Genomic DNA, 21,552 nt, shown 5'->3' on the forward strand with positions numbered 1-21,552 from the left:
CTTAATAAGGTGATTTATATGACCGTCGTACCTTATCATAACCAAACAAATATAGAGTTTGATTTTAATACTACATTCAGAATGGGGTGTGACAGACAGAATTGCCTGCATTCTATTCAAATTGACCACAACCCTGGTATTTTGTCTATAGTAGGTTGCAGAATGTATGTCAACTGTAGAATGCATTGTTACATTGTTGTCATGGTAAATGTAAAAGACTATGAAAATGGTACAGAATACATTCAAATGTATGATTTCTCAACCAAAGCAGGGATAAAGGACAGGGCAGAATTTCAGTGTAAGTTTATTCAGTAACAATCATTAGAAAATAAAATATTATCGATTCAAATGAATTCAAGGCCAAAATAAAATGGGAAAATACACAAAAAAAAAATGTGTTAATACAAAACCTAGAATGTCAAAATAACGCATTTGCTACTAAGAGAAATCATGTTTACTGAATAAAAACATCACAGAGCAAATTTTTGGGGACTTTCAAGTAGAGAACATTGCCACGGGTCTTTCCATACATTTGTTTTATTACATATTTAATAACAGTAATAGTAGTAATAGTAATCATAGTATTTATAATGATAGAATGAAAACGATGCAACAAGACTTTCTCTGTAAACTGGTATATGACCATTTTTAACCCGCAAACAGAGGAACAGTGCACCTTAAATGTTTTATTTCATTGGTTCTTTCATATTTCTGTCCCAGCAATGTAAGGTGAGGTGTAAATGACACATATAGATTTCACTAAACCATACACACAGTCACAAAAAAGTACAAAATTGTCTCACCTTAATACACAAACATTTGTATAGAAAAATGAGAAACATTGGTACTATACAGTTACTTGTGCAAAGACAAACAGCTATGTGCTAATATTTAAATACCATTGGTATAGAACCAACTCATTTTCTCTTTTATTTTTTCAGGAATCCCTGACATGAGGTAAAAGTAAATTGGTTTTATCTTTTGCTTAACACAAGTGTTTAAAAAACAATGCATATTTTCAGTTCAGTAAATTGCTACGAATAGTACAATGTGCCTGGAATTCGCATTGGTCCTTTCACAAGATAGTTATCAACAAAAAGACCAGAACACTTTATTTTTTATTTTTTTACTCACAAACGATTCAAAGAGCCCTTTCAATGTGCACGCAAAGTGGAAAACCTACATTTTCATGACAGTATTCGGTTGACTGAGAACGCGTTGCGAACTCGTGAACTACAAATCAAACCCTCATGAACTACAGATCACACGTCTCATCACCTACCCATCGTCTGAGCTTATTCAAAATCTCCAGGGCAGCGCCTGGGGAAAAAAGCTTGATCCTTTGTCGTCTATATTTTTGTCTGTTTGCGTAAAGTCATTTTGTGGTCCATCAATTTTCAACTTTCGTCAAGAGCCACAAGAGTGGAGTTTTCTGGTAAAAACGAGCCGCAGTACAAACGCTCCCTTCTCATCGGAAGGAGAAGCTCGCTGTGGGAAAGAAACTGGTTGGTTGAGAGGGAGGCTGATATGTTTTCCCCAGACGGTGCTGGACCACCACGTGGTATAGCGTATGCAGAGAGAAGCCGGAGAGAGAGACGCGAGAAGAGTGGGGTTTAGTATTGCTTAGCCTCTCTCTCAGCTTAAACCCAGTAAGACACGACAACACAACAGAAAAAAAAGAGAACAATGGCAGAGACTGTGGACCCACCTAGACCATGATGCCTCATTATGAATTACGTGAATTACGTGCCTCACCAGTCAGCTACCATGCCAATCCGGTCTATCCTGGCTCACACAGGCTCAGTCTGTCACAAGCCTCACACAGCAACAACAACATGAAGGCCAAGTGATTAGGATGATTCCGTTTGAAAGGGTTCAGTGGAATTAACTGACATGAATCATATATTGAGGAAGAATCCCAACGCAAGCATTGAGAACGACAGAGATTCCCGTTCATCTCACTTCTTCGATCATCCCGTTTTCTTTCAGCAGCAGAAGGCATTTCAGTTGGGATAGATGAGATGAATGAAGTTGTAGAATGAATCTCAAAATGAGTGAAGCAGCGTTGTCAATGCACTAAAGCATTTGACCTTCCCGTGCTGTGCACCTGCCCTGCACAACATATGCAAACACAAATGTTTATCATCACATCTTTATTAACGTGGAGTAGCCTCCTTGAAGCCTAGCTAACTTCAAGTCCAACAAAGATACCCTTAGTAAAAAAAAGGGGGGACTTAACGTTGTGGTACTGGTGTGGTTGGAGGGGCGCACAAAGTGTTCTTACCCTCACTCATAAAACAAGTTAAAAAAAACCCCACAAAAACCATTTGCATATCTTGTGCAGCTGTGTTGTTACACCAAGAACCAAACGCTTTCACAGACAAGCCAAGGATGCATATGAGCAACAACAAATTAAAAGACCAATTCATCTCAGAATATTGTACCTAATAAAATAATAACACCAGCGAGCGTCTTTCCTGGTAGCATAATAGGACTCATTACGGCGTGTATTGCTGACCTTTTGAAATGGTACATCATTACAAAATATAGAACATCTCTTTACAAAGTTTTTCTTGTTTGTTAATATAATACAATTCATTTACAGTGTATCTACTATGAAATATTAATTCTCAGGCTATTCTAAGACTAAAAACAACCTGCCTGCTAGTGCATTTATCCCAAATGCTAGTAGTCACCTCAGAAGTGTATATTTAAGCAATAAGGCACGAGGGGGTGTGGTATATTTCCAATATACCACGGCTAAGGTCTGTTCTTACGCACGATTCAACGCCTGGATACCGCCCTTAGCCGTGGTATATTGGCCATATACCACAAACCCCGAGGTGCCTTATTGCTATTATAAACTGGTTACCAACGTAATTAGAGCAGCAAAAATACATGTTTCGTCATACCCGTAGCATACGGTCTGATATACCAATGCTGTCAGCCAATTAGCATTCAGGGCTTGAACCACTCAGTGAATAAGTCTGGTTTGATGATGCTATAAATGTGACTGATATCTCCTGCATACTTAAACTGGTTAATCTTAAACTAAAACAGCTAGGGGGAGGGGGGGTTAGGTGGGGGAGATATGCCTTTCTATGCTTGCATTGAAAACTTGCATGATATGCCAAAACCTTAATAAAGTGACAGAGGGAATGACATCTTTCATCTGATTGTCAACACCCTTAATGACCCGGCCCGGTACCTCACGCCCTCTGCCAATAGGTCCACCTCCTCCGCTGACACTCCATGTTCTCATCTGCGACTGGCTCGTTGATGAGCCTGTGTCACTTCCAGACTGTAACCTATGACCTACGGGCATGGTCCACCATGTGCCAGTAGTGCCGGTCTGGGAGGGCGGAACTAGCATAGTTTCCTGGCACCAGGATTGGTTCCTGGCTCTGTGATTGACAGACGTTGACGTGAATGCCCTGGCTGGCAGAGGGCGAGTTACAGGATAAGTGGGCGGAGCCAGTGTGTGTCTCTCTCTCTCTCTCTCCTCATTAGGTACCTTTCTCTTCCATGTAAAAGGCACTTCTTTTGGTCGTAAGCCAATAGATGCATTTCTCATTGGGTTTTCCACTGTCGGTGCTGTAGTCTATATTAAGTAGAGTACATACAGCTAGCAGTTCACTTCTAGTCGTTTATTCTCCAGCCGATGCTATAAAGTGGTGATGCAGATCATCTCGTCTGCCAGGTCCTCCTCGTACACCACTCTAAGCTCCACCTCCGGCTCCTCATCACTATAACTGGCTGTGGCGTCTTGGAGGTCGTAGTCCCGCTCGCTCATGACGGGGTACACGTGGACCCCGTTAACCGCCGGCGCCACACCAGCGCTCAGCAAGTGGCTGGCCGCGCTCTCCATCTCGTCGATGGTCATCTCGCACGCGTCCGCTATCTCGTGCTTGGTGGCGGCCACAAACTTTGGATCCATGGCGTATCTCCCGAGACCCTCTGATATCAACACCTGCCCGGCGACAGGAGAAAACAGACCACATTGTGTTTATTATTAAAGTTACTGTTAGTTGTGATAAAAGGCCTGTTTGCGTATCTGAAACGTAATGAGTTTGAGTGTTCAAACCATCCACACCTGGCTAGCTGTAATATACTGTACTCACTAACGTGGTAGCCTACTAAAGACTTCCATATATCATCTCAGAGCACAACCCACCCTCCTCTACCCCGCCCTGGACTCACCGCCTCCACCAAGCTGGTGGCGCTCTTCTGATTGCGCTGCTGGTGGTACTCCGGGGCCACCTGGAGGTGGACGGGGGAATAGATCTGGGAGTACTCTGGGTCGTCTGTGTACCAAGAGCTCTTCCTCAGAGGCACCTGGCTGCTGACGGCACTCTCCCCGAAGAGAAGAGGAGATTCAGACACTCTTGGAGGAAAACAGAGGGCCAATGATAAGGAGGAGGAAGCAGGGGACAGTGTGACTCAGTGTCAGACTCAATGTTCAATATCAGAGTGCTAGACAACATCCTAGTGACAAAATAATAACAGTGAGACATGCAGTGTGGCTCCTGCAACCCCCTCCATACGCAAGACTGAATCATTACCCATCAAACCTTACTCCTCCTCCAAGAGCCAGACGAACAGCTCTCCGAATAAAACCCACACGTTACACTATACACACACACTATACATTTCTATATGTCACACTATACACACACACTATACATTTCTATATGTCACACTATACACTTCTATATGTCACACTATACACTTCTATATGTCACACTATACATTTCTGTCATTTACTAAAACAGAAATGTGTGTCGGCATGTATCCTTCATCGGGGTTGTACAGACAGAACAGCGGAGTTTTTGTATACCTGTGTCCGGGGTGATCCACCCGGATGAGGGGTGTGTAGTAGGGCGACTGCTCCTTACTGGACGGAGTGGCGGGGGGAGTGGTCCAGGAGCGGGTGGAGCGGGAGGGGGAGAGATAGTGGGCTCTGCTGGAGTCCAGCCCTGCTACAGCCATCACCTGTAGAGGGAGGTCAGGAACACACACACTGGTCTAACAACACACACACTGGTCTAACAACACACACACTGGTCTAACAACACACACACTGGTCTAACAACACACACACTGGTCTAACAACACACACACTGGTCTAACAACACACACCGGTCTAATAACACACACCGGTCTAACAACACACACTGGTCTAACACCACACACACTGGTCTAACAACACACACACCGGTCTAACAACACACACACCGGTCTAACACACACACACTGGTCTAACACCACACACACTGGTCTAACAACACACACACTGGTCTAACAACACACACACTGGTCTAACAACACACACACTGGTCTAACAACACACACACTGGTCTAACAACACACACACTGGTCTAACAACACACACCGGTCTAATAACACACACCGGTCTAACAACACACACTGGTCTAACACCACACACACTGGTCTAACAACACACACACCGGTCTAACAACACACACACCGGTCTAACACACACACACTGGTCTAACACCACACACACTGGTCTAACAACACACACACTGGTCTAACACCACACACACTGGTCTAACAACACACACACTGGTCTAACACACACACACACACACACACTGGTCTAACACCACACACACTGGTCTAACAACACACACACTGGTCTAAATACACACACACTGGTCTAACATCACACACACTGGTCTAACAACACAAACTGGTCTAACAACACACACACTGGTCTAACACACACACACTGGTCTAACACACACACACACACACTGGCCTAACAACACACACACTGGTCTAACACACACACACTGGTCTAACAACACAAACTGGTCTAACACACACACACTGGCCTAACAACACACACACTGGTCTAACAACACACACACTGGTCTAACACACACACACACACACACACACACTGGTCTAACACCACACACACTGGTCTAACAACACACACACTGGTCTAACAACACACACACTGGTCTAAATACACACACACTGGTCTAACATCACACAAACTGGTCTAACAACACAAACTGGTCTAACAACACACACACTGGTCTAACACACACACACTGGTCTAACAACACAAACTGGTCTAACACACACACACTGGTCTAACACACACACTGGTCTAACACCACACACACTGGTCTAACAACACACACACTGGTCTAACAACACACACACTGGTCTAACAACACACACACTGGTCTAAATACACACACACTGGTCTAAATACACACACACTGGTCTAACATCACACACACTGGTCTAACAACACACACACTGGTCTAACACACACACACTGGTCTAACACCACACACACTGGTCTAACACCACACACACACTGGTCTAACACCACACACACACTGGTCTAACACAAACTGGTCTAACAACACACACACTGGTCTAACACAAACTGGTCTAAAAACACACACACTGGTCTAACAACACACACACTGGTCTAACAACACACACACTGGTCTAACAACACACACACTGGTCTAACAACACACACACTGGTCTAACAACACACACACACTGGTCTAACAACACACACTCTGGTCTAACAACACACACTCTGGTCTAACAACACACACACTGGTGTAACAACACACACACTGGTCTAACAACACACACACTGGTCTAACAACACACACACTGGTCTAACAACACACACACTGGTCTAACAACACACACACTGGTCTAACACACACTGGTCTAACACACACTGGTCTAACAACACACACTAGTCTAACACACACACACACACACACACTTGTCTAACACACACACACACACACTTGTCTAACACACACACACTGGTCTAACACACACACACACACTGGTCTAACACACACACACTTGTCTAACACACACACACTTGTCTAACACACACACACACACTTGTCTAACACACACACACACACTTGTCTAACACATACACACTGGTCTACCACACACACACACACACACACACTTGTCTAACACACACACACTGGTCTAACACACACACACACTTGTCTAACAACACACACTCTGGTCTAACAACACACACTCTGGTCTAACACACACTGGTCTAACAACACACACACTGGTCTAACACAAACTGGTCTAACAACACACACACACATTGGTCTAACACACACACACTGGTCTAACAACACACACACACTTGTCTAACAACACACACTCTGGTCTAACAACACACACTCTGGTCTAACAACACACAAACTGGTCTAACACACACACACTGGTGTAACAACACACACACTGGTCTAACAACACACACACTGGTCTAACAACACACACACTGGTCTAACACACACTGGTCTAACAACACACACACTGGTCTAACACAAACTGGTCTAACAACACACACACACATTGGTCTACCACACACACACACACACACACACTGGCCTAATACACACACTGGTCTAAAATACACACTGTTCTAACACACACACACACACTGGCCTAACACACATATACTGACCTAACACACACACACTGACCTAACACACACACACTGGTCTAACACACACACATACACTGTTCTAACCCACACACACACTGGTCACAACACACACACACTGGTCTAACACACACACACACTGGTCTAACACACACACACTGTTCTAACAAAGACACACTGGTCTAACAACACACACTAGTCTAACACACACACACACTTGTCTAACACACACACACACACACTGGTCTAACACACACACACACACACACACACACACACACACACACACACACACACACACACACACACACACACACACACACACTTGTCTAACACACACACACTGGTCTAACACACACACACTGGTCTAACACACACACACACTGGTCTAACACACACACTTGTCTAACACACACACACACTTGTCTAACACACACACACACTTGTCTAACACATACACACTGGTCTACCACACACACACACTTGTCTAACACACACACACTGGTCTAACACACACACACACTTGTCTAACACACACACACACTTGTCTAACACACACACACTGGTCTAACACACACACACACTGGTCTAACACACACACACACACACACAGGTCTAACACACACCCACTGGTCTCACAAACATACACTGGTCACAACACACACTGGTCTAACCCACACACACACACTGGTCTAACAACAGACACTGGTCTAGCACACACACTGGTCTAGCACACACACTGGTCTAACACACACACACTGGTCTAACACACACACTGGTCTAACACACACACTGGTCTAACACACACACACACACACACACACACACTGGTCTAACAACACACACAAACATACTGGTCTAACAACACACACTGGTCTAACACACACACACTGTTCTAACACACACACACTGGTCTAACACACACACACACACACTGGTCTAACACACACACACACACACACACTGGTCTAACACACACACTGGTCTAACACACACACACTGGTCTCACAAACACACACTGGTCTAACACAGACACACTGGTCTAACAACACACACACACTGGTCTAACAACACACACTCTGGTCTAACAACACACACTCTGGTCTAACAACACACACTCTGGTCTAACAACACACACACTGGTGTAACAACACACACACTGGTCTAACACACACACACACACACACACACACACACACACACACACACACACACTGGTCTAACACACACACACACACACACACACACTGGTCTAACACACACACACACACACACTGGTCTAACACACACACACACACACACTGGTCTAACACACACACACACACACACACACACTGGTGTAACAAACACACACTGGTGTAACAAACACACACTGGTCTAACAAACACACACTGGTCTAACAAACACACACTGGTCTAACAAACACACACTGGTCTAACAAACACACACTGGTCTAACAAACACACACTGGTCTAACAAACACACACTGGTCTAACAAACACACACTGGTCTAACACACACACACACTGGTCTAACACACACACACACACACACACTGGTCTAACACACACACACACTGGTCTAACACACACACACACACACACACACTGGTCTAACACACACACACACACACACACACACACACACACACTGGTCTAAAAGCACTGGTAGAGCACTGCACTGGTAAATCAATTCATGCAACATAAAGCACTGGTAGTGTGTGTGCTATATGGTGCTGCAGATGCAGAGCTGTGTACTGGGTGTGTGTTACCTGCTGGTGCATCTCATGCAGTGGTAGAGCAGTGTGTGTGTGTGTGTGTGTGTGTGTGTGTGTGTGCATGTGTGTGTGTGTTATCTGGTGCTGCATTAGGTGCAGCGGTAGATCAGTGTGTGTATGTGTGTGTTACCTGGTGTTGCATTAGGTGCAGTGGTAGAGCAGTGCGTTGGTGTGGCAGCTCGTCTTGACTGCCTTGCCTTCTCAGACACTCAAAGTTGAAGGAGGGCCTCCTGTGACCTGGACGAGTGACGGGCGGACAGGACAGGAGGGTGAAACTAAACTACTCATGCAGGAAACAACGACTACATGCAACTGAAGGGCATCAACACACATTCAGAAACAAAACACTGTCATGCTCTTTAAATCTGAGAAAACCAAGTCAGTGACAAGTCAGTTTAAAAAAAAGTGTGTGTGAATAGCTGTCGAAGATTAGCTTCTATCTGACGTTAGTAACAGTTTATTTGTAGACAAGCTTCAGAAGCATGCTGGACAGAGAGAAGGGATGTTACCTTGGGGCGTGGCAGGAAGCATCCGTCTCTTAGGCGACCTCCTTCCGTCTTGGTAGAGGGGTTGCTCATCGTCGTTGTAGTAACTGTTGGGGTGATGGTAGCCTCTCGGCGTCTCGTACTCCGTGTCACTGTTCTGGTACCTGTCCACGTGTTCCATATAGGACCTCCTGGAAGGATAGGGTGTTGGGAGGTGAATTAACCTCTTGAATTCTATTTTAATATGCTCGGGGGCCGCATCTGGCTCGGTGGCCGCTAGTTTGAGACCCCTGCTCTAGCAGAAAGGAACACATCGTGAGGTACGGTAGACACAATATGTAGGATACATTTATTTCTCTGAGGTTGTAAGGGTGGAGTGTCGGTTACTTTACCTGTCTCCTGACAACATGCTGTCATCCTCGTAGAACTCCTCCCCGCTGTAGTACTCTCCTGAGTACCTGTCATCATCAAACTCCTCCCGCCGGATGGTGGGAAGGCGGGCATCTCCCCGGTGGGACCTGGTGGGAGGGGTCAGGGTTCAGAGATCGGAGGGGGGTAGTAGGCAGTGGAGGCTGGTGTCACTTTAAAATCAGAGGACAGGCTCATTGGAATGGAATGAACAGAATGGTACCGAATGAATAGAATGGTACCGTTTCCAGCCATTACTATGAGCGATCCTCCATTTACCAGCCTCCACTGGTGAGGCTGGACTGCGGGAGAAGTTGTGGGGGAACAGGGCCATGCACTGCCATGCAGACGCAAACCTCCAGCCTCCAGGGGGCAGCGAATCAACAGAACTAGCGTCCTCCTCATTCACCACCACAGCCTCATCGAGACAACAGGGAAAGTAGAAGCTGTAGTAGACCAGCAGACAATGCATACAGTACCAAAGAGCAACACTCAATGTTCACTTAACACTTAATTTTGTCGCTCCAAAGAAAACCATGGTTGCCTGTAATACGATTGTTTGAGAAGTCTTCAATCAGACGTGTCAAAACTTACATCCACTTCTCATCATCCCCCATCTCAGCCGTGGGATAGCTCACCCAAATTACAAACTGACCTATTGTTTTCCTTACCATGCAAGCAGTCTATGGACAAGGGAAAACATCAATCCATGTTCTGGTTTTGTCCATAAAACTTATTCAGCTGTCCCCATTGGAGAGCCCTTTTAGGCTTCAGGTAGAACTCTTTTTTTGGTTCAATGTAGAACCCTCTGTGGAAAGGGTTCTACATAGAACCCAAAAGGGTTCTACCTGGAACCAAAAAAGGGTTATTCAAAGGGTAATCCTATGGGGACAGCTGAAGACCACATTTTGGTTCTAGATAGCACCTTTTTTCCCCCCAAAGAGTGCTTGCAGGATAAGGAAACCAATATTTAATTTTGAAATGTTGGTTAACAATCCCTTTAATGAAATACATTTCTGAGGGCCTTCTATAGAGCTCCTGGTCATTGCTGGCCTCAGGAAGTAGTCAGGGTTTAAGGGGAGCAGGGTAAGTTTCCATTCATATCCATGTGGTTTGAGCACCCAAGTTCCTCCAAGTCAAAAGCACTTCACTTCACTTCACCTCTCTTAGCAGTGCCCTCCTTCCTAGCAGACACATGCATACACCAAGATTGGAAAAGCCTGATTGGTCAGCACACTGCCTAGCGCCTAGACCATTCTCTTCATTAAACATCAGACTACTAGGCCAAGGGATACTACTCCACAGATAGCTGGTGGTGCAGAGATAGGGAGATGGGATGACTGGCCACCACTAATTTAGCAGGGATTAGGGTTGCAAAATTCCCAGTAATTTTCCCAAAACTCCCAGTTTTTCCAGAAATCCTGATTGGAGGATTCCCATAATCCGGATTTCTGGAAAACCTGGGAATTGTGGGAAAGTTACCAGAATTTTGCAACCCTAATAGGGATGCAGTTAGTCACTTACTAGCCCCATAAAACATAATTCAAATGAAAAGTCCCCCCTTGTGGTGGCGGACACATACTGCTCTAAACATACCTAGGAAAGTAACATACCTAACATAGGTCTCATAGTAGCGCCTTTTGTCCAAGAAAGCAGAGAGATGGTTGAGAGAAAGCATTTTGGTTAGGTAGGAGAACGGGAGGAGAGAACAGAGGGAAAAGGGACCCCATGAGTGGCATATATTTATCGTACAGTATATGAAGCATATACATGCATTCCTATATATGTATAAGTGAAGAAAGAAGACAGAGGGGTGACATTTCTACCAATGTTGGGGGGCAGATACATTTCAATTACAGGCAGTTCAGGAAATAATTTCCAATAATTAGGAATCTTGAATTCCTAAGAATTGAAATGGACTTTCAACCCAACCATGGGGCACTCCAGAGAGATGTATTGACTGCTTGTGGGATGGGTTACCTGAATAAATATGAAGTGTGCTGTTGGTCAGTTACATGGAATGAGGATGATGATAAGCATGTGATTGGTCAGTTTAAGGGAGGGTCTGAGAGGGTTATAGGTCAGCGACAAGGGGAAGGTCTGATAAAGAGAGGCTAGGTCCTGCCTTATGGCTAATGGTAGCTGCATGCTAACTCTCCATGCGAACTTATATCCCAGGTTTGTTATATTGTACAAAAACCCATAGTGTTGACATCATCATACACATTGAGACAGCTGTATGACTACGAGGGACTACGAGAGTACCTCAGGTGAATTGACAAGGGACGGAAGAGGTTAAAGGTTAGACATTACGGCTTCTAAATAGTGTGGCATTTGAAGTTCACACTAAGCTTCAAGCCACAGACATTTCCCCATTTTCTCTTACTCTAACTAATCAATCCCATTCAACAACACACGACGCGTCACCCATTTCATTTCTCGGCCAGAGAAAGAGATAGCTGATGGTCAGTGTGTGGTCACCTTTGTCCTTGCGGCGTGCCGCGAGGTGGCGGCTTGTCGAAGTCGGTGTAGTAGAGGCCACCGCGGTGTCCCGGGTAACCGTTGGCGGGGGGCGGAGTGTACTCATAGTAACGGTGGTGGTGTCCTCCTCCGTTGGGCAGACTGGACACGTTGGCGTTGTTCAGGTTGACGTTGGTGGACTTGGGCGACTTGCCGTATGAGGAGTTGTGGTGGTGGTGGTGCTGATTGGGGTGCTGGTGGGACATGACGTTGGCCCGGCAGAGACGCCCCACCGGCTGCTCCATGTGGGCATAGTGCGGAGGTGGCTGCACCTGCAGGGGCCTCTGGGTGGTGTTGGTCTGTTGCCCTGACGAGCGCCGGTGGTGGTCCCCGTTCACATGGTTGATGTGGTTACCGAACAGGCCACCATTGCGCTGTGGAGGAACACTCAGGGTCAAACGGTCAGGGACTACTTTCTGTTCAACACAGAGGATGAATACACAACGCTAGTGATGTGCAAACTGGGTTGACTTGTTGTGGTTGGTGATTTGTTTTCCTTTCAGAAATCATCGTATGGGCAGAAAATAAATTCAAAAGCTGGTTCGTGACATATGTGGGATGAAGGCACTATAATTCCTTTTTCTGAACGGGAAAAAAGAAAAACAGAAGAACTGCAAATGGTTTACTTCCTCTGACAGGAACATAGTCCTGTCCCTATACCTACAGGTTTCATCCATGCAACTTGTACGCCCAGTCCACCTTGGTGACTAATTGAGTTTATAGCTTTGTGATTTTGCTCGGTAAATGGAAAGTGCCATACAAATCAAATATAACATTATTACCACTGTGTGTATATCTGTGCGTGCCGTGTACAGTATCTACCTCCATTAAGGGCATTGATGTGAGGCATAATACACTGCCATTACCATTGTCCCAATATTCCATTTACCCAAACCAACCCATTCCAGCAAGACAAAATACATTAGCGTGCCACACACCCCCTCAGGCAGATAAATTGAATAAGTTACCCTATAAATCTCCTCGTCCTCCTCTGGAATAAAGTCTACTAGCTCCTCATCTTGCAGGTCACATGATATCGCTCGTCGAATTTCGGGCCCAATATCATGTAGCGTGCGAAGGCCAGCCTGTAACCATGACAATAGAGGGAGGGGCTAAGGGCTGGTAGGAAGGTTCTCTTTCAGGCAGAGGCTCTTCACACACACACACACACACACACACTTGCCCTTTGCTGGCTCTCACGCAAAACCTGACGTCTACAGACGCCCATACTGGACAGAGCTAGACAGACTGTGAGAGATGAGAACATTCACAAGAGACAAACAAATGTGCTCCCACTGAATATGCCTTGTCGTTAGTGTGCCTCCTATGACATCACATTATCCTGAGTGTTAAGGGTTAAGTGGGGAATGTCAGTTCCACCTTTGTCTACGTGGACCACTACAGCTAGCTACAATAGGCACATACTGTAGTTTACTTCCTACAGGACCTGTTTCAATGAGGACAAAATATAGCTTGGGATATGAGGGAGAGGGACATTAGATAGAGAGGACTACCTGAATGACAAAACCTCACGGCTCGAAGCTAACGGTGATGGAAACAGAAGTAAGCTGCTTGGAGTGTGACCTTCATGAGTTGATGGGTGAGATACATGTTAAAGCGCTGGATGACCATAACGAGTGCACAGAGACGACCTGTGCGTCCCAAAATTGGCACCTTATTCCCTACACAGCACACAACTTTTGACCAGAGCCCTACGGGCCCTGGTCAAACGCAGTGCACTATATGGTGAATAGGGAACCATTTGTGACGCAAGCCCGACATACACGCATTACATTGTCAACGGTAACACTGAGACGGAGACACGCGCCTCTGCGAAAGAGACATACGTTGGGTAAACACGTCCGTCATCACATAAACAGGATCACACAAACAGTTCTGATCATGAATGACCTGCTGAATCGTGAATCACAACATTGGCACACTTGTTGGTATGCCACGCACGAAAAAATATAAAAATGCAAGCAGATTCTCACACACGTTTCGTCACACATATATTCTCAACAGTCATGTTGACCCCATCGCTCACACACACTCTCGTGCGCTAGGGCTGTGAACGTGTTTGGAATTTTGGGGGTTATGCAATTGGCCAGGTTACCTGAGATAACCTTTTGGGGTGGGGTGGTCCCCTCTACTTTTCGGAACAATTCGCAATACGTCACCAACGCCGCAGCGGTTATTCTCCGTGGCGATATGTTGTTCAAATTGGCTATAGAGGATGCAGTAATGAGAGAAAAACAGTACTGGAAAAATAATATTCGAAAATAGGCTACGCATCCTATAGGATGAATCCTGAAAGGAGCTTGGCTACAGTAGCCGACGTTCAATTCAGTTGCACCCCATTTAATAAGGGAGGAAACGCAAAACTGGCACCTGTCCTCATTCCTCGCACATTTACCGACCCTGCAACAAGACACCGTTTTTTCTCTCTATCTGAATGGGGCGATGAAGTCCAGAAAGGCCTATTTTAGGTAACTTTCCGAATGGACACAGAGAATTAGTGGACTCACACCCACCCACCTAAAAGGACCCATCAATCAAAGCCGCCTGCAACGCATCGTACTCAAGAAACATCAGCAAATCACATTGATCCTTTCTCAAAACCCCAATAAAAACCTTGCCTTAGATTCAAATCCTTTACGTAGTGTAGGAAAGACTTGTCAACATTATAGGATGATGCTAAATCAATGTAGCCAAACATATAAATTGTCAAGGAAAGTTTTAAGGAGGATATACACTGAGTGTACAAAACACTAAGAACAATGGACAGCATTATAACAGCAACTTTTTTAAACCAATAGGCCGAGGCCTTTTTGCTTGCTGAATCGCATGCGAAAAGAAGCTAAAATCGATAAATAAATAAATAAATAATTAACGTGTACTGACAGGACGATATTTTGACAATTGGTATGAACGCCGTCATAAACAAGACATTTCCTTGTTTTTTTACTTACTAATTATTCAGACAAAAATAACAGACTTGTTGAGAAAGGGCCTCTACTGAAAATAGGCATTTTACAAGATTAAATCATGACAGGTGTGTTTGATTATTTTTTAAAGCGATAGAGTCCAGACAGGCTACTTTAGGAATCTTCCTGAATGGACATATACTGTAGGATCAGTGAACTCACACACGGCACACCCCAGTAAAAAGGACCCGTCAATCAAAGCCACCAGCCTATGTCAGACACAAGAGCAACTATTTATCCTTTCCTTAAAACGTATAAAAAAACCTAGGCCTACTTCAGGCTTTCCAAATGTCGACTATAAGATAATGAATTGTCAAGGAAAGTATGAAGGGGAGATAGACAGCTATGCGATTGTATAAAGATGAAATTGACCATCATTAATTAATAAACAAATACAAGCAACATGTCCATAGCCTAGTTATCAGCTTTGATTAGTCTATAAATTAAGAAAAGATTCCATTTCAAATTACACCATCCCAGGTTGAATTGGATTGGCGCATTGTCCATTTGACAGAACATTAGCGCATGATAGGCCTCAGAGCCAGAACAACATTGTCGACCTTGTCGCTGTTGAATAATTCACGAATAGTCAGACACATCCAGCCTTTCTTTAAAAACTTCTTGGGGCAGTATTTTCATTTTTGGAAAAAAAACGTTCCCGTTTTAAACGGGATATTTTGTCTGGATAAGATGCTAGAATATGCATATAATTGAATAAGCTTTGGATAGAAAACAATCTAACGTTTCCAAAACTGTAAAGATATTGTCTGTGAGTATAACAGAACTGATGTTGCAGGCGAAAGCCTGACAAAAATCCAATCCGGAAGTGCCCCAGGTTTTGAAAGCGCTGCGTTCCAATGATTCAGCTGTGAATGTACCATCAACGAGCTTACGCTTTCTACGTATTCCCCAAGGTGTCTACAGCATTGTGACGTAGTTTTACGCATTTCTGTTGAAGAATAGCCATAGGCGGCCACATTGTGTAAGTGGTCACATGGTGGCTCCGAGAGAGATTCGAGTAAAATACAGAGGTAGCCATTATTCCAATCGGTTCTAGTGAAAAACGAATTGTCCCGACAGATTTATTATCGAATAGATATTAGAAAAACACCTTGAGGATGGATTCTAAAAAACGTTTGCCATGTTTCTGTCGATATTATGGAGCTAATTTGGAATATTTTCCGGCATTGTGGTGACCGCAATTTCCTGGGCGATTTCTCAGCCAAACGTGAAGAACAAACGGAGCTATTTCGCCTACAAAATGTCCTATTTTGGGAAAAAATAAACTTTGGCTGTCTACCTGGGAGTCTCGTGAGTGAAAACATCCGAAGTTCATCAAAGGTAAACTATTTAATTTGATTGACTTAAACAAATGCTTGTCGAGCGTGAAAATCTGAGATGACAGGGTGATTAACAAAAGGCTAAGCTGTGTTCCAATATATTTCACTTGTGATTTTCATGAATAGGAAGATTTTCTAGGAAGATTTATGTCCGTTGCGTTATGCTAATTAGTGTCAGATGATGACAACGGTCCCGTTCACGGGATGGGGTGTCCCTACAGGTTAAAAGAAGACCGATTTATTTATATACTAGCAAACAATTAAAAAGTGCATTGTATAAATCCATACATCAAAGATTTATTTTTACTTAAGTGGCGTAGCCTATACAGCTTCTAATCCCACGCTCATTTAGCGAATTAGCTGGTTTAGCTGGTTGACCATCAAACGACAGTTGGAAAGAGATGTAGACAGTTTAATAGGCAGACTAAGTTATCAAAACAATTGCTTATAATCATTAGTAAACACTCCCGCTATTAGGTAAAGTTTATCGACATGAAAATAAAGTTAGTCAAAGTTAAAAATCTATTTTAAAAAATGAATGTAGGCCTATTAAAACGGGTTTGAGGTTTATTTTCATGTCAGTCTTCATCCATAACCATTAGTTACATGGTTATTAAATTGCTGTCACAGCCCTAGCACATGTATATGCACCGTCCCACAGTCTCTCACACAGTTTCTCACACAGTCTCTCACACAGTCTCTCACACAGTCTCTCACACAGTCTCTCACACAGTCTCTCACACAGTCTCTCACACAGTCTCTCACACAGTCTCTCACACAGTCTCTCACACAGTCTCTCACACAGTCTCTCACACAGTCTCTCACACAGTCTCTCACACAGTCTCTCTCACACACACAGACAGACAGACAGACAGACAGACAGACAGACAGACAGACACAGACAGACACAGACAGACACACTCACCTGTAGAGCGATGGCTGTGTTGCTCTGGGAGGCGTGCACCCCCACCAGGCCCTCCTCTTTACGTTTCTTGAATTTCCTAAAGTAGTCCTGTATCAGGAAGGTGGCATAGAACTTCCCCACGGTTACCTCATCATCTAGGTGAACAGACCACACAAACGCTTCCTGTGTCAGACAGCAGGACACTGCACAGCATCCTGGGAGATTGAGCCTGCCCATATCCCTGCCCCAACTCGCTGACCATACCCCTCAAATACCGGACCCTAACCAAAAGGATAGCCTGTAATAACCCTATGATGATGCACTATATTCCTTAGATCACTATACTGTACTGGACTATCATGCGCTATACTGCACCGGTAAATAAACTGGCACAGTGCCTTCAGGAAGTATTCTTTTAAAAGTTGGTTGTTGATCAGTGATAGACAGCCCTTTTCAAGTCTTGCCATAGATTTTCAAGCCAATTTAAGTCAAAACTGTAACTAGGCCACACGGAAACAATCAATGTCATCTTGGTAAGCAAGTTTATATTTGTCCTTGTGTTTTAGGTTATTGTCCTGCTGAAATATGAATTTGTCTCCCAGTGTCTGTTGGAAAGCAGACTGAACCATGTTTTCCTCTAGGATTTTTCCTGTGCTCGGCTCTATTCCATTTATTTTATTAAAAAAATAATAATCCCTAGTTCTTGCCGATGACAAGGATACCCACAACATGATGCAGCCACCACCATGCTGTGAAGAGTGGTACTTAGTGATGTGTTGTGTTGGATTTGCCCCAAACATAACATTTTGTATTCAGGACATAAAGTTGATTGCTTTGCCACATTTTTGCAGTTTTACTTTGTTTTAAAGTCACCATTGTCCTCATGGTGAAATCTCTGAGTAGTTTCCTTCCTCTCCGGCAACTAAGTTAGGCAGGAGACACCTGTATCTTTGTAGTGACTGGGTCTATTGATACACCATCCAAAGTGTAATTAATAACTTCACCATGCTCAAAGAGATATTCAATGTCAGATTTTTTTTTTATATACCCATCTACCAATAGGTGCCCTTCTTTGCAAGGAAAACCTCCTTGGTCTTTGTGGTTGAATCAGTATTGGAAATTCACTGCTCGACTGAGGGACCTTACAGATGAGCTAGTCTTCAAAAATCATGTTGAACACTATTATTGCACACAGAGTCTATGCAAATGATTATGTGACTCGTTAAGCATTTTTACTCCGGAACTTATAGGCTTGCCACAACAAAGGCTTTGTCTCAAGACATTTCAGCTTTTCAATTTTTCTTATTTTGTAAACATTTCTAAAAACATAATTGTGTGAGGGTCAGTGACTCAACATCTAAATCGAATCCATGTTAAATTCAGGCTGTCACAAAACAAAACGTGGAAAAAGGCGTGAATACTTTCTGAAGGCAATGTATATCATATTGGCTGTCATTCCACCAATTTGGTGCCTTTGAGAAGTGTAACTTGGTAAAAAAAAAATTTGGGGGGGGGGGTTTCACCTAATTTTAACATTCTGTCATAAAAAACACACCCATCTGGATGGTGTATATACTATACCTCAAGATGCATCACATGGATGGCAAATCCTCTCTGTAGGCCAAAGACCACAATCACTCAATAACAACGCAATAATAACTCAATGATAACTCAATAACTTAATCTAGATCCTCAACTACATCTTTCAGTCCTGGGGACATAGCTTGGAGACAAGAGGCAACACAAGTTCCATGCCACCACCCTAAAACAGAACTGGTATACCTCACAGGTACACCTCAAATAGAACTAAATCCGAAACCGTAGCTGAACTGTGGTTTGATACTAGTTCGATTCTGGGCATCCCATAGAGATCCCATAATCCATTTGAATTATAGGATCTCTATTGGGCCTCCTGACCACTTCTGAACTATCACTTGTATCAATAATCTCCTGTCCAATCTAGGTAGGCAGCCAGAGGAGAGAGAGGGCAGACAGGCCGCAGGCAGGGTCACAGAGGGACAGGACCCTTACAGCCCATTGGTTCAAACCTCTAAGATCCTTTTAAAGACTGCAGGTTTAAATAGCACACATTTATAGTGGCTATTATGAGATTATGACATGTCATTTAGACCCGAGTTAATGCTCTAAGCAATTTTTGTTGTTTTTTGTTGTTGTAATTTTACCCAATTTTTCACTCCAAATTCGTGAAATCTAATTGGTGACTACAACCTTGTCTCATCGCAGCAACTCTCCAATGGGCTCTGGAGAGGCTAAGGTCCAGACATGAGTCCTCCAAAACATGACCCGCCAAGCCCACACTGCTTCTGAACACACTGCTCAATCAACCTGGAAGTCAGCCGTGCCAATGCCTCGGAGGAAACAATGTTTGACTGACGACCGAAGTCAGCTTGGAGGCTCCCGGCCCACCACAAGGAGCCGCTAGAGCGAGCCAAGGAAAACCCCCGGCCAAACCTAACCTGCTGCTTGGGCCAATTGAGGGCCTGTGTGTGTATGTGTGTCTATTTCGGGACTGTTCGATGTCGGTCCCGGAGGGCCGGAACGCTTCTGGTTTTCATCCTCTCCTTTTAAGCAGGGACTGTTTCAGACCTGGACTGTTTCAGACCTGGACTGTTTCAGACCTGGACTGTTTCAGACCTGGACTGTTTCAAACCTGGACTGTTTCAGACCTGGACTGTTTCAGACCTGGACTGTTTCAGACCTGGGCTGTTTCAGACCTGGGCTGTTTCAGACCTGGGCTGTTTCAGACCTGGGCTGTTTCAGACCTGGACTGTTTCAGACCTGGACTGTTTCAGACTTGGGACACCAGGTGAGTGCAATTAACTACCAGGTAGACACCAAAACCAGAAGTGTTTCGAATCGCAGGCTGTAGTGGAGCCTCAGCACTCGGCAGGCCTAAGCTGTTTTTGTCATGTCAACCTATGAAACGGCTAAAGACACGAGCCAGCCAGAGGAATGTAGTCAAGCAGTTGAGATCCACTCCAGCAGAGAGATTCGGGCTGTTAAGGAACCCAACCCAATACACAGTTCGACTCTACTGAGCACATGCAAGCAAGCTGAACTAGGCATACGCGAGTAGGATAGTGCCGGTGTGGATTTGTGTGCGAGAGCCGTGGAGCAACGTGAAACGGAAGATGTTTGCGTGCATTTACAGTGCAGTATGTGTGCGCGTGAGAATGATTCTGAAGCAGGGGTCACTTTTAAAACAAGCATGTCGGGGACAGAGATCGGAGAGGAGAGGCAACACTAGTTCCATGCCACCACCCTAAAACAGAACTGCTTCAGAATATTCTGAAGTTCTTTAGCAGTCCCCAAAAAAAATTGTGTGGGGGGGGGGGGGATTTGAGAGACACAGATATAGAGAGAAGGAACTGAAGCTGTTGGAAAAGCTTGAGCAGAGCGAGAGAGAGGAGACATAAGGAGAGCGAGAGAGAGGAGACATAAGGAGAGCGAGAGAGAGAGAGAGAGAGAGGGAGAGAGAGAGGGAGAGAAAGAGAGTTTAGTAGGAGAGATGCAGCATGCACTGAGAGACAGTCAGTGGTCTACCACTATGAGGCCATGCAAGCCCAAAGCCTGGCGCATAGTCAGTCACAGCCAGTCACAGCCACAGTCACAGTCACAGCC

General features: G+C 44.5%; 1 protein-coding gene across 4 annotated transcripts in view; it reads right to left on the bottom strand.

Annotated features, from left to right (window-relative positions):
- Nucleotides 1-286: 286 nt before the first annotated feature.
- Nucleotides 287-21,552, bottom strand: part of LOC109892681 (voltage-dependent L-type calcium channel subunit alpha-1D) — a 125,666-nt gene continuing 104,400 nt past the window's right edge. For 3 of the 4 annotated variants that reach the window (XM_031834027.1, XM_031834044.1, XM_031834037.1), the window contains 10 exons: nt 17,932-18,065; nt 13,648-13,764; nt 12,641-13,053; nt 11,773-11,796; nt 10,144-10,269; nt 9,776-9,942; nt 9,397-9,503; nt 4,838-4,992; nt 4,201-4,384; nt 287-3,970 (listed from right to left, as the gene is read on the bottom strand). In XM_031834027.1, coding sequence (XP_031689887.1) covers nt 3,665-3,970; nt 4,201-4,384; nt 4,838-4,992; nt 9,397-9,503; nt 9,776-9,942; nt 10,144-10,269; nt 11,773-11,796; nt 12,641-13,053; nt 13,648-13,764; nt 17,932-18,065 — 1,733 coding nt within the window. In that variant the 3' untranslated portion in view covers nt 287-3,664. The remainder of the gene's footprint in view (nt 3,971-4,200; nt 4,385-4,837; nt 4,993-9,396; nt 9,504-9,775; nt 9,943-10,143; nt 10,270-11,772; nt 11,797-12,640; nt 13,054-13,647; nt 13,765-17,931; nt 18,066-21,552) is intronic. The other variant, XM_031834030.1, reaches the window with a different exon arrangement.

This window comes from Oncorhynchus kisutch, linkage group LG1 (genome assembly GCF_002021735.2).
Source record: "Oncorhynchus kisutch isolate 150728-3 linkage group LG1, Okis_V2, whole genome shotgun sequence".
Classification (NCBI taxonomy): Eukaryota; Metazoa; Chordata; class Actinopteri; order Salmoniformes; family Salmonidae; genus Oncorhynchus; species Oncorhynchus kisutch.